We start from the raw sequence: 14,039 nt of genomic DNA, 5'->3' as shown, positions 1-14,039 counted from the left end.
TGGCCAGGAGGAGCCTGGTATCCCAAACGCAGTGCAGTATTTTAACAGCTTAAGAAAAGTGAGTGATCATCATACTACGCTTATTTTTTTCCCAGGAAAGTTTTATTGCATCTGATTATATTTTATAATACATTGCATTAAAAAGAAAAGGCTAGAAAAATCTTCTCTTGTCATTAATATAACACGAACACAGTCCCCACCGCTTACACAAATACACCAGCACAGCTTCCTGCAGTCTGGGACTGGGTTTTATACTTGCCAGACTCATTTTAATTATATTGAGAAAAATATTCCTTCCCTCTGTGCAGTTACTGAGGAAGCTCCACTGATGGCCATGACCAGGGAATGACCGTGAACTTGCCGAGTCACTCCTGAGAACTGGATCTGTTTGTTTTATTGGTTAGGAACAGGAAGCATCAGTGGAAACTACTCAGAGAGAATATCAGAGGTTGCTATTGAAAACCTCCAAAATCTATCGAATTGTCTGAGTTTCACTAGTTTATTAGTCTGAAACTTTGATAGAGCTGTTTATAAATCCCATAAAGACTGCAGAAATCCTATGTGTCAGAACTTAAAATTTTCTCTGCATAGCAAACTGCTATTACTCTTTTAAATTAATGTCACAGTTCAGAACTTAAAAAAAAAAAAAAAACAAACCAACAAAACTGGTTCAGTTCTGTACAAATAAAAGTTGAAAATGAAGGAGAACCAATGGCCATTTCTTTTTGAAGCTGAGGTTTGAACTGTAACGCTAAAAGTTGAAAGAATGAAGTAAAACTTTGTCCAAGCCACTGTTAAGGTAATTTTCCAAAGAACTTCTTTCTTATCCTGTGCTGCTTACAATATATTATATTACCTTTTTCAGGATGATCTATCTTGTTAAAATAATTGACATTAATATCAATTTTCACAGCGTGTTTTGATACCTGCTGTAGTTCCACTGATTTGAACATGAAACAATGAAGCCACAATTACCTTTCACTGGAAACCTGGGTTTGTGTCAGACAAATTTCTCTAGGATTTATCTAGAAGTCAGTGATTTCAGCCTTAATACGTTGCACCAAAAAATATTTTGAGTAGCCTATGTCAATAATGGTGGCTACACAAAACTGCAGATTATTTGGAAAACAACATGACATTTAAGTTTAAAACAAACACCAAAAAAAGTTGGTTGCACGCTTGTGTGTGAATACTTTTATGTAAGGGTACCACAGTTCACTTTCTTCAACAGCGTGTTATTTCAGGAATATTTGAGGCCTAAAAGCATCACAGTGTGTTTGAGTGCTGTCTCCTCTACAAATCTTACATTAACACGGTCTTGTTTTTCATGCGGATGCACACCTAGAACAACAGTGGGAGAAAGTTAGTCTTGACAGAATCCAAAGTGTTCTTGTACACTCAGTCCTGCAGTCTGTTAAACATCATCATCTATGATACCGGAAGGTAAGGTCATGGGTGGAACTGTGTTTTCATGTACACAGAGTACCTACAGCTCTCAGTAGAGTCCTTTGGATGCTCACCCACGGCAAAAACTCTCCTGTTATGTGGGCTGTTACGGGTAAAGGACAGCCCATCTCAGGAGGCCGCCAGGGATTTCCACACTAATGCCACCCTGTAGATCCAAACCAAGATTTAAGCACAGTGGCTATGTTTGTGCTAGTGCATAAAACACACCAGGGCACGTTCTCATATGCTTCTATATGGTTTAACTCTTTTTCCTCCCCAAATGGGGCGATATCCATACACGGACAACCCTATGTTAGCCTTGAGGTCCTTATCCTGACTTTATTGTGCTTACTAGTACAGGCACAGCCAGTAATGCTTAAAAGCATAATGCTTCCCTTAACACACCTTGCTTTTTCAGTGGGATTCAAAATCTTCAGATGCTCAGGTTCACTTTGTGAAGCAAGTGCCCTAACCAATTTAAATTTAATTTCAAAAAAAGGAACAGCCTTGAAATAAAACAATGCCTGTTACTTCAGAGCATCTCCTAATCTAGTGATGTGGGTACTCTTTTCCAAGGTGGAAGATAGGATTTTGGTTGCCTCTGAGCCACCATAGTGTATAAGTAAGGATCAAGCACTTTTCCCCCTTTGAACACAGAATAACAGCTGTACGTGAACCACGTTTCACTACATGCACTCTGAAAAGTGCAAGTTTGCCAACTGGATTCAACACACAGAGGATCTAGAGGAAAGGATGTGCAGTGAAGGAGCCCCTTGAGAGTTCCTATCAGCGGAAAGACAACCAAACCTGCCCATTCAGGTATCACCGGAGTTTTAGAACTCAGTTATGTCAATATAGTCAGGACACAGCTGAGCGTGAGCATCAAAGGGCAACAGTTACTGGTCTTTCAAAGCACAGAATTAACATTACCTTGATTCTCTATCTCTGCCAGCATATTAGTCAGGTAGTTAAGTGGCAAAAACTCCACAGGGACTGAGCGTCTCTCAGGGATAGGCCTGCTACACTGAAAGGGAGAATATTTCAGCTTAGTTCACAAAGTCGCACAGAGCCAAGTTGCAGCATTATCTTTAGTGTGTTACAGTCTACAGAAAGGTCATGAATCTCAGCACTGTCAAAGCAAAAGATTAGAAAAATGACCTATGTGCTCTTACCTGCCCATTCCCCAGCTTCTCAAGCAAAAGTTTCACGTATTTCCGTGCAACAAAATTAGCATTTATAGGGTGATTCCAAAACTGGCGAACTTTTTGACCAAGAGCCTAGAAAGCACACCAAAAAACCCAAACAAAAACCTGAGTACATAAACACAGGACAGTGGAAACTTAGGAGGGGGAAAAGGAGGAAAACAGAAACAAAATCCAGGCTGTAACAGACTGCTTTGCTTTCAGACACTGATGACAGAAGCTAAGACGTCATCATTTTTAGCCACAGAGCCTTCCTTTCATACCCAGCTAAGAGATTACAATATGCTCCCAAAACACGGGAAAATCAAAACCTTGCTACTCAGTACCCACTGAGCTACAGCTCTGTCCCACTTTGCATGTGTACTTAAATATTAATTGTGGCTTAAAATCCTTTACTGTGACTCTTTGGTTTAGATCCTTTCTTCTTCCAAAGAATAACACAGATACCCCAGGCTCAGTCTAAGGAATCTTACAAAAGCAGAATGCCAACATGAAAAGATACTGGGAACAGAATTTGCATCCCATTATTGAAGACATCGTCCTGGGAATTGATAACATTGATTTACATTCCCAAAGGCAAGGGAGATTCAAACCCAGATGTCCCAAAGCTTCCAATCCTAACCAATAAGCAAACAAATATGAACACACTGCAAAATTAGTCCACCTTCTGCTATTTCCCCTATCTAGACCTTCCCCCCCCCTTTCAGTCATATTGCAATTCAGACTACTGAAAGAGTTCATTTAGGAAATGCTGGGCAGTTTCAATGGTGCTCAGATACTTGCTTCTGACGCAATTGCAGTCCTCTAGCAAATGTAACCTGCCCAAAATAGTCCGAGTCACCCCAAAGTGTCCCTTTTGGCAAACAAACTATTCTCTGCGTTTTTTCCCAAAGCTGTAAATAGATACAATAAGGCACTGAGCCTGCTGTGCGTAACTAGCAGTGCACGTCCCCTAAAGCACTCACATGTCAAAGCAGGGTTGGAATGGTGCTCCCCACCCACCAGGCCTGGGGCTGACAGCTCAGAGGCCCCATGCTGACCCCAGCTCACCAACCCATGCCCAAAACAAGGCACAGAGGACAAAGAACCTCTTGTGGAATTCTCCTTCCCTACCCCTTCTCAAAACTGCTGCCAAATAAAGAAGCTCTTGTTAGAGGAAAAGCAAAGCAGCACTTCTGGCCATTTGAACTATACGTAACAGCCCATAATGAGCAAACAATAAGCAACTTATGTTGAGAAAAGCCTGTTCTACAGCAAGGCACTCCCCAAGGGGGATCCCTGGCTTTCCTCTGCTCACTGAGATGTTGTGCTTCCTCTGCAGTGCTGTGCACTAAGAACAAAAGGGGAAGTCAATCTCCCATTCTGTTGGAAGTTTTAATGGATCATCAGTTATTATTTCGAGCCTGTGGCTAAACGAGTCACCTACCAATGGGTTAGGCTGGGCGATTTCACAGGGGGAGATCTTGTAATTCAATCCCCACCAGAGTTGAGGTATGATCAGCTTTTACAGCTTTTACTGTGCCAGCTTTTGAACATATTTGATAAGATGAATAAAACGAAATGCAGAGGTCAAGTGAGAAAGGCATTTGTGGATGCTATAAAACACACACACAAATAAATCCTCTTTAAAACCCATTAAATCCTCTTTAAACCTCCTTACTGCTTTATGCAGAGGAGTACTCAGCAGAACAGTGTCAGTCTTGTCTATTTGATTCCTGTAGGTACTGGAGACACTAAAACTCTATGGACAAATCTATGATTTAAGTTGTCAGTGTACCCTACAGGTAAACTGTGGAGGTTTTGGTTGTATCTGTGTCCTAGTTGAATCACAGCCAAGTCTTCTATTGGCTTGATCCTATGCAGAGGGAGGAATTTCCTATCGATTTCAAAATCCAGGAAATGACATCCAAAGCTATTAGTTACCTCAGGAAGCCTCATGACAATACTGAACTTCAGCTTCTCATTCTTCTCAGTGTTGTCCAGATCTACAAGAGAAAGGGGCAGAAAAAAACCAACCCACCCCACCACTGTTAGTGGTAACCACGTAAGTGAAAGTTGAAAGTTTTAGTTAAGCCAATCTGAAAAAAAATATCATCTCTGTAAGGAAATAAAAATTTTCATTTTAAATAAGGGCTATTAGAAGTGTTATTTATCTTTATACTGTTTAGATAAATATTTTTCTGTACATTTGTATGTAACCACCATTTTATGTAGCAATTTATACAGTAATTCAAACATGGTTTGACTAAGCAGAACTCCCTGCATTTATAATATTCCATTTACCGAGATCAGGCACAGGCTAATCCTGCATATTGTGTCCCTTTCCTGGAACACTGAAGAAATCCCACGTTACAAGGGAATGTGGTTGCAGCTGTGATTACTGTTGGAGACTTGTACCATGGTGCTGCTGTATCACGGGAAACTTATGCTACAGTTAGTTCTCTCTTCCTCCTTTCTGATCTCGAAATGGCAATTAACATGGGCGTGATGCTAACTGTGCCTGCAACTGCCAATTTGTCTCACTCCCTATTTCATTCCGAAACCTTAGGCCCCTCTTGATAATTATATGGGTTCATCTAGAACGAATTTTAGCTACCGCCTTTAGGTAATCCTACCTTCTATTTAAAAGACATTCACAACCTCAATATTTACTAAAAATACTGGGATGCTGAGTCAGGTAGGCCTTTTTACTTATTTTGAATTTTTACTTCCTAGAACTGAGTTACTCACCATTTGCCAATCCCAGTACTAGGATGACCTTGTTCCAAACAAGGTAATTAATTATAGCTAAAGCCGAGGACTGCATAGCAGACTAACTTCCTTATATATAGGTGTGCACTTTCATAGAGTCACAGAAATCCCCCAACAAATTCTATGATGATCTTTAGTATTCACTTTTCCAAAAAGTCCCAAGTGAAAAAATTATAAACTCAAATTCCCCCTGAACAGATATTTCTTTGTCTACTACAGTAAGGCTCGATCATAAAATCTGAGCCCTAATTTTCTCACTTCAGCTGGAGAATGTCACCAGGTACAGCCCTCACTGAAAAAGCACTCTGGAAGAACTGAGTCTCCCGGGCAGTAAATCCTATGTCTGAGTTTGAACGGCTGAGAGGACATCACTCCTAATTAGCTGGCTGGTAACAAATGAAACACATGAAACTCACTGTACCTTTCAGCAATTTCCTGACACATGTTTCTGTCAAATGCAAGACTCCATTATCAATATAGTGCAGGAGGGTGTGCAGAGGGAGACATCGAACACCAAGCCCCAAGTGCAGAGTGTGAAAGCCTATGAAAGAGAGACAGACTTGTCCGGTACAGCAATATATATATTTTTCTAAGTCTGTATTAGTGACCGGCATTACTCTAGCTACAGCCACTCTCCTTAAACTGATTTCCTCACCATCTAGAAACAGTCAGAAGTTATCTGAAGTCATGTAGACTCCTAATTAATTGAAACCTGAGGCCTCACCACCCTCAGTACGTGGCTGCCACCTGCACATTCCCACCGGCAGCATTGAGCCTTCAGTTTCGCACTTGACATCAGCCAGATGATGGTCTTGCATCGCATGACACCATTACACGGCAGCATTTGCACCCACACAGTGTAAGTTTGAGGGACAACCTCATACCAAAAACAGTTTCAAACACTGAAGACAGATCAGGAAATATAAACCAGAAAGATTCAAACAGAATCAGAAAGCATTAAGCAGTCTTTCCCTAACAAAAATAAGCAAGTGCTTTGAAAAGACTCTAGGTGATTATGAGGAGCTCTAGGAAATGAAAGTCTAGTACCAGAATCAGCTCTTCCATCAGGGCTGGAGGTAATCCTTTCAGGATAAAATTGGAAAATATTAGCAGGGCAACAGCAGGACAAAAAAGTCTTTTGCTCCAGGATAGGATTTTCCCTTGTAGTACATGACACTAAAGTCCAGCTAAGAAAAATACATAAATGAAAAAATTCTAAATCTTAGTTCCGAGCTAAGACTGTGCCCATTCTATTGGAAGCTGAAAACAGAGAACTAAACCTCTAATTTTTTTGTCTCTATTTGTAGTAACTATTCAGTTTTGTTTCATTTCACTTGCACATGTTTATGGAGGGTCTTCCCCTCTGTAACTGTCTTGAACAGATTTCAATACTGCCAAAGGTAACGACACATGTGCTACAACTAGTGCTCTTCTGGGAGGAATTTATAGCATTGCTCTCCTCACTTCTGATTAAAACAGCAAAACATAGGACTTACCAGGAGGTAAAGGCAAGCACATGCCACTTGCAGCTTCCAGAATCCGACTCATGATGTGGAACACCGCAAACTCTCCTGCACTTCCTCTCTCATCACTGTATTTAACGAAGTAGCAATATATTAGGAAGCCGAGATGCCCACACTCTCCTGGAGACTGAACTGCTATGGGATGCTACCTTGTTTACTTAGGTGTCTGCCACCTGACAGCACTAGCTGTTTAACGTTGATACACAAAGTCTCTGTGCTGTCCCCTTTCTCCTTCCCCCATGACTGTGTATTTCCAAGTCCCTCAGCAGCACCTGGTATCAACAGCCATAGGTGAAATATTTTGAGTGCTGGTATAAGTGACCTGGCTTTTATAGGTGCTCAACACCTACTACCCAGCTTAAGCCAACTGTGAACTCAGCAACTTTGAACTCCAGCCGTAAAACTGCATGTATGGTTAATATTCATGCTGGCTTAGAGAGGGCCAGCAGGATCATTAAAAAGAGTACGTGACAGTCACTTTGACATTCACAGGAGAATAAGCACTAACTGTTCAAGCGACTAGTACTGTTGAAGACCAAAATTATTATGATTATTATGCCCATGTTTTAAAAGGCAGGCTGAAAACTTTAACAAATGACTTGCTCACAAGCAGAAGATGCAGGAATGAAGCTGGTATCTCCTCCAAACTTCTTTCATTATTCGATGTACCAGATACAGCTAAAACAAAACAAAACAAAAAAAAAAAAAAAAGAAAAAAGAAGAGACAATGTTTCTAGGAGCCTGTGTACAGCAGGTCCTTGGCATTCATTCATTTCACACACCAGTTTATGTTAAAAGCTTACCGTGAGACTCCTACTAAGACTTCAGTACTTATCTTTTTTTTCCTAGGGGCTTAAAATGTAAAATTGATTAAAATTTGAAATGTAACTGACTTTGCCCTATTCCAGAAGTGCTTCCAGCACATCAAAGCATTGTGCAAGACATGCAGCATCTTGACACATCATGCTTCTTGGGGATCTACCAATCTCACACTCTTGCATCAAATTCTCCAAGATCTGTTTGCCATGAAAGCAAAAACTGCATGTCCAAGTGGCTGAGCACTGGGCAAGGAAAGGTCCCCAGGGCCCAGACAAAACTGGATGATGCTGAAGAGAGCGGAACACTGAGTTTGCTAAAAAAGGAGGAATCACAAATCTAGTCCTGTCAGGGAGGAAAGATGAGACAAGCAAATGCTTCTCCTCCTCTATTGAGTTTCCTTTTTGCCCATAGCGAAGTAAAACAATCTCTTGGCCCATACTGTCACTTTGTTGTGCTCCCAGGCCCCAGTACAGACTGTCAGCATACAGAAGCCACAAGCCCTGTTCTCACTTGGGCCTTCTAAGCTTCTGCAGCTGAAAGAGAGAAACCACACATGAAAGTCGAAATAACTTCCTCTAGCCAGCCCCTCGTTGTTGTCACGTGTAACCACTTCTGTATCTCAGTAACAAAATTCAGACACTTCCTCTACAGCTTTTATCTCTGGGCCCTGAAGTGCACTAATCAATCAAGCCCAGGAAGGTCTCAGGAAACAAGTCTGATCTCCATTTTGCAGAAAGGTGTCATGAGAAGTTACAAACTCTTTCCCCCTCAAGATGGCCAGAATCCAGGAATCCTTTTCCCCCACACTCTTTTCTCCTCATAGGCTCTGCTCCTTCCAACCTTTAACTTGTCAGACTCTCAGCAAGTAAAAGGACACACAGGAGATGTTCACAAGCAAAGGCCAGAACAGGAATACTGGTCTTCTGAAACACTCCTGAGTGCTCTCCTCTGAATCCTGGCCACAAAGCTCTACAAGGTAGCAACCTTTTCCCTCCATCCAGCCTTGCACAGCTACTTGCTGTAGAATAACCACCACTTTCCATCTTCATACTTTCTGGATGTAGCAGAAAGCTCCAGTTTAACCTCGCTGGAGTATGGCAAGTTTTCTCTACTCATTTTCTAGGAAATAAGTGATTTCCAGCTTTCAGAGAAGGGTCACAAGAACTGCACCTGCTGCCAGAATGACTTTCAGCTCTGGCCAGCGCACAGGGCAGCTAAGGCCTCTGCATCAGGAGCTACAGCTGGATCTGACGATCATTGTTGAAGCGAAGGGAAGTTTCACAAACTCCAGAATCACCTCTTACTCTTTGTGCAACAAAAATTGTTTTCATGGGAGTGATACTCGAGAATCAATATTCTTTTCTTAACAATACAGCAAAATGTACAGTTTTTGCAAGGTATAGCAAAATAACAACTTCTTAAGTCATAGTCAACCTAGCTATCACAACATACTTAAATATATGTGTGCTTGTGACATGATGCCCTCACCAACAGCACTACTCACTTTGGAGATCAGCCACAATGGACACTGGAGAAAATACATGCAGAAAGAGAAGCCATGTCTGAAACTATTTTTCAGTATATGGCACACAGGACAACATGCATGAGAGAAAGGAAACATTATTTGGTTTATAGAGGAAGTACAGGCAGGATCCTCTCCAAGGCTAGCAGTGGGTCTCTGGGAGAACCAAGTTAAGAGCTAAACCCATACTTTCATGGCAAAGCCATTTTTCATTTAGTAACAAAGATGTAAAATATGAGGTATTTCTGGGCAAGTATCAGAAGCCATTTCCCTTGGAGTGCTCTAAACTAGTGAGAGAGAACATGATCAACAGTGAGACAGCGCATGCAGTAGGGCCTAGGCTGACATTTGCAAAGCACCTTGCTGTCTTGAAACATCTACGTTTCCAGGCAATGGTGCCAAGTAGACTAAAGTTCCACTAAAGTGATTTGGAACCACAAGTGCTCAGCTCCTGTGGCTGTTTCTACAGGAAAGACATGGAGGCAGCCAAAGAAAACAATCAGGAGCAAAGGAGAAAAGGGAGTGAGACAAGGTCTTGCTGTCTCCCAGATCCCCTCCTGTGCAGGGGATACAAGGCAGTCGTCCTCCTCCTGACGAAACTCAATACAAGTGATGTCTGTCTTCCATTCCTCTGCAGTTGAGACGACATCAGACGATAGCTAGCCACAGACATCAGTGAAAAAGGTGCAGCCACTGCAGCAACTTTCAGAGAAGTTTCAATAGTTTATTCTGTGCTGAGAGGTTGTGGAGTCTCCTTCTCTGGAGATACCCAAAACCCGCCTGGACGTGGTCATATGCAACCTGCTAAAAGTGATCCTGCTTTAGCAGGGGGGTTGGACTAGATGATGTCCAGAGGTCTCTGCCAACCCCTACTGTTCTGTGATTCTGGTCTGCCTCTTTCCTGTGCCACAGGCTGTCTGTTCACTCTGCCTCCCCTTCCACTTGCTGTCAGGGCAGCAAACATCACGCTGCCTCTGTAAGTTATCTCCCCCCTTTCCTGCCCCACTGAAATGAAAAGAGTGAGAGAAACAGATACGGAGTAAAGCTAAGATAAAGTGTCTTCAGGGAAGAGAGAGAATATGGACATAGAAACAACTACTGCAAACAAGGGAATTCCTGCTGAGACATTTCATTCACACTTCCCCAGGTTACTTCTCTGTACACAAATACACACAGTTCTCTGACAGCAACCAGCCACCAGTCTGTTGTTTTATGAGACACTGTCAATGCTCCCATGGCTTGGTTAATTTGACTTCAGCTGCAATTGATTTATACAGTGGCTACACACCACAGAGCCCTACTCTCAGCCACTCCTTTGCTCCTGAATGTCATAATAAAGTATTTTATGAAAGCAAAACAGACAAGCAAATCATTTCAAGTCTCTTCCTGTTTCATTAGTTTCAGTAGCTCCGCTACACACTGCTGATGCTACAGAAAACTGTTGGAAGAATCAAAACAATTCATACCCCGAAGAACCTCCAAACATTTAGGATATAGAAAGGGTTAAGATGTAAGAATTTCTAATTAAGACAAGGGGAAACCCAAGCCTAACAATGAAATGATTTCTAAAGATTTCCAAAAAGCACTTAAGATGTGCCAGCCAGAGGGCAGGAGCAATTTTTAGAGACATATTATCTTTATTTACAGTAGCTTTTCTAAGAATGAGAAGTCTGTAAATTAAGTTGAGAGCATTCTTACTTTTAGTGATGTTAAAAACAAAATAAATTAATCCCAAGAGTCTGCTGATGGGGAGGGCTGAGATTTGCTTTGATTGTAAGATTTAGTCTACAATAATTTAGTCGTGCAGATCAAGGCTGCATAGGCACTTTCGTATTTTTTATCTTAGTTTATATTAAGAATGAACAAATGATAACTGGAAAACGAATGAAAGGAGAATAAACATTCCACTTGTGCTTTTTTTCAGCACTGTTTTCAGGTACAAAGCTTTGGTTCATGCTGTACTGTTTCTATTTTAGTCAGTCACTAGTTTTTCTTTCCTTCCTATAAAGATACAGAAAATGGACTGCTGATTACCAGTAAAACAACTTGTCAAGCCATAGAGTGAGGCCTGAATAGAAAAGTCAGTGACCTCTGTGGAAGCCACAGTGATTCAGAGAACATTGTAACATTGACAGCACGACTGATTTGCACAGGACTTGTGAAAAGATGCAGGCATCAGTAGCCTCAAGAATGTTTCCCAAGATTTCCATCCCTAGAACACAGCACTGCGGGGAGTTTCTCCTGAATCGGGTGAAAGGGCCAGCACAAAGACAAAGAACGCGATTTACTCGTTGCCATGTGAGCTCTTGTGGACTCTGCATTCTGCGCTTAAAGGATCTGATGTTGAGACAGACAAAACTGGGAATGATAATTTCTATGCACAGTTTTTACAGCTTTTTTTAATTTAATTTAATTTTTAAAGTTTCTCTTAAGTCATCCTCTTAAGAGGATATAAGATAGAACATTAAGAATTTGGAAAGCAATTTTTCACTGTAGTTTATACAGATTTCTTCAGGCAAAACTCTGTCTCCTATTACACTTGCAAAAACCCAAAGTCAGTATGTAGGAGAGGTGATGATTTACTCTCATGCCGTATTGGAGAGAAAACTTTCTTTCTTAATTTGTATTTCCCCTAATGGCACTTTCATGATTCAAAACATGCAGCAATCTATTCTACAGGAAACCAAATGGATATAAAGGCCATTCTTTAACTTTCAGAATGAGTTCACATTTTCACTTCTGGGAGTAGACCATATTTGTACCAGCTGTAAGGGGAACTGTTTCTTTTATATTCTGAGTGACCAATACAACTCTTTTTAATATTATTTAAGTATTATTATGTCCTTTATCAATATAAACAATATTAAGCAGCAAAATATGGTTAAAGATCTTAAAAAAAAAAAAATCTCCTCCCACCAAATATATGCTATATACACACAGTACATACCCAAGACTCTACCATCCAACAAATACATGCTTGCTTCACAATAGTGACTATGAAATCAAACTAACCAGCTTTGCAACGTAATCCAAAACTATTTGGTCAATGATCTTTTTTCCTACATACTGCAGATGTCTCATAAGGTGATCCTTTAGCTGAGCAACCATCTAGGAAAAAAAAAAAGCCAACAATTCAATTGATCAATAGGCATTATCACAACAAATGTTTCCATGTTACAAAACTCCAGTTCAGAGCAAGATCTCAAGCTACTGTACAATCTTGCCGAATTCAACAGCTGATGTGAATATTCAAAAAGGTTACTTGGTGCAAATTCAGCAAAATCAGTGCTCAGTTGAACTTTCAATGACATTGAAGAGAAAAAGCTTACAATTCTTACATCTCTCTGAGTCAAGCCAAGTGAACAGGGTGAAAGAAAGATTTTAATATCAACACTGAATCCTGAGAATTAAGTATTTATTACATACAAATAAACCTGAGGGATTTTACGGTAGAGAAAACTAGCACAAACACAGTTTGTGGTAGTAGCCAAGAACCTGAGAATCTGAGTGATTAATGGCAACTTCAGGTGAAACATTAATTGCAAAGTCTTTAAAATCAGGTGTTTGTTATCATACAATCCATGCCACTCCCTACCCTCTCCTTTCTGAAATATTCTCTGACCTGACATAGCTTTGGATTGCAACTCAAGTCCATGCTGGTTCTTTGATGAGAATTACTACAAAGTGTTATTTGTTTCAAAACTCAGACTAAAACTGAGGCAAAAAAATAAATCTCTGTCTCAAGGAGTTTACAAGTAGATTAATCTCAATGTGTCAGGACAGCAATATAGGTAATAGGAAAGCACAGACAAAGGACAGCAGTGACCTGCTTTTTGGTTCTGTCTGAATAAACTGCAGGGAAGGGAAATAGAGAAGCTTCAGAGAATGAGAGGCAGAATTTGGAAATAAGGGGATAAGACCGCAAAGAATGAAAATTTGCCATAGATTTGGACAGACAGGACAGTATTGATATGTTCTTCATAGATGAAGTGCTGAGACCTTCCAGTGTGTGCTGAAGAGTTTTATTTGGTTTTAATAATAAGAGAACAAGAGGTAAGTGATGAATGTGTATTTACACAGAGGGAGGACAGGTAGGGATTTGAGATAGGATTTATTATCCAGAAGCATAAGGATGGTAGATCCTTTAGGGAGATCATCAGTGAAAACAGTGCAAAAGACTAAGGGACCTCAGAATAGCCATAGCAATCCCAGCAGTGAGGTAGAAGGAAAAGGAAACAGTAAAAAAAGGTGTTAAATTGAGGAGCAAGAAAATCTGTGATCTTCTCTTTGAAGGAAGCAGTGGATGCGAAATTCACTTCTACAGGTTTTAAGGATGTAAAGTAGTCCAAAAATAACTGACAGGAAGAGTTTCTAGCCAAAGAAAAATTGTATTGGGAAAAAGCATTTTGACAAATCACCTTTCCATTATTGTTTTTCCCCTATGCCTTATGATATCATGACCTGTTAAGATGATATCATGACTATCAACTCTAAAATTTAGGAAATACCATGTTTGTCCCATAGCGACTCTGAGTGAGCTTCCACTCAGCACTGGAACTCATAAGCTTATTCTTTACATTTGTTGAGGCTGTGCGTCCTCTAGTGCACACTGTGACAAAAGCACATACCAGTCCCATTAGTAATTGCTGCTGATAATCCTCCTCTTGAAAGAGAGGTACTAGCCTTTCCTCTGAAATAAACAGAGCAACAATCATTCAAGGACATGACAGAAATACCATGAGACTTCAACCAGCTTCAAAAGTACTTAGAAACATA

At 40.6% G+C, this 14,039-nt stretch overlaps 1 protein-coding gene across 3 annotated transcripts in view; it reads right to left on the bottom strand.

Moving 5' to 3' along the window:
• Positions 1-83: 83 nt before the first annotated feature.
• The window catches only part of GSAP (gamma-secretase activating protein), a 48,593-nt gene continuing 34,637 nt past the window's right edge, over positions 84-14,039 (bottom strand). For all 3 annotated transcript variants that reach the window (XM_054817547.1, XM_054817540.1, XM_054817557.1), the window contains 9 exons: positions 13,892-13,953; positions 12,276-12,371; positions 7,530-7,600; positions 6,896-6,990; positions 5,821-5,940; positions 4,572-4,633; positions 2,619-2,723; positions 2,377-2,470; positions 84-1,341 (listed from right to left, as the gene is read on the bottom strand). In XM_054817547.1, coding sequence (XP_054673522.1) covers positions 1,241-1,341; positions 2,377-2,470; positions 2,619-2,723; positions 4,572-4,633; positions 5,821-5,940; positions 6,896-6,990; positions 7,530-7,600; positions 12,276-12,371; positions 13,892-13,953 — 806 coding nt within the window. In that variant the 3' untranslated portion in view covers positions 84-1,240. The remainder of the gene's footprint in view (positions 1,342-2,376; positions 2,471-2,618; positions 2,724-4,571; positions 4,634-5,820; positions 5,941-6,895; positions 6,991-7,529; positions 7,601-12,275; positions 12,372-13,891; positions 13,954-14,039) is intronic.

This window comes from Grus americana, chromosome 1 (genome assembly GCF_028858705.1).
Source record: "Grus americana isolate bGruAme1 chromosome 1, bGruAme1.mat, whole genome shotgun sequence".
NCBI lineage: Eukaryota > Metazoa > Chordata > Aves > Gruiformes > Gruidae > Grus > Grus americana.
Note: the sequence above shows the minus strand (reverse complement) of the source record. Positions and strands in the feature narration are given on the sequence as shown.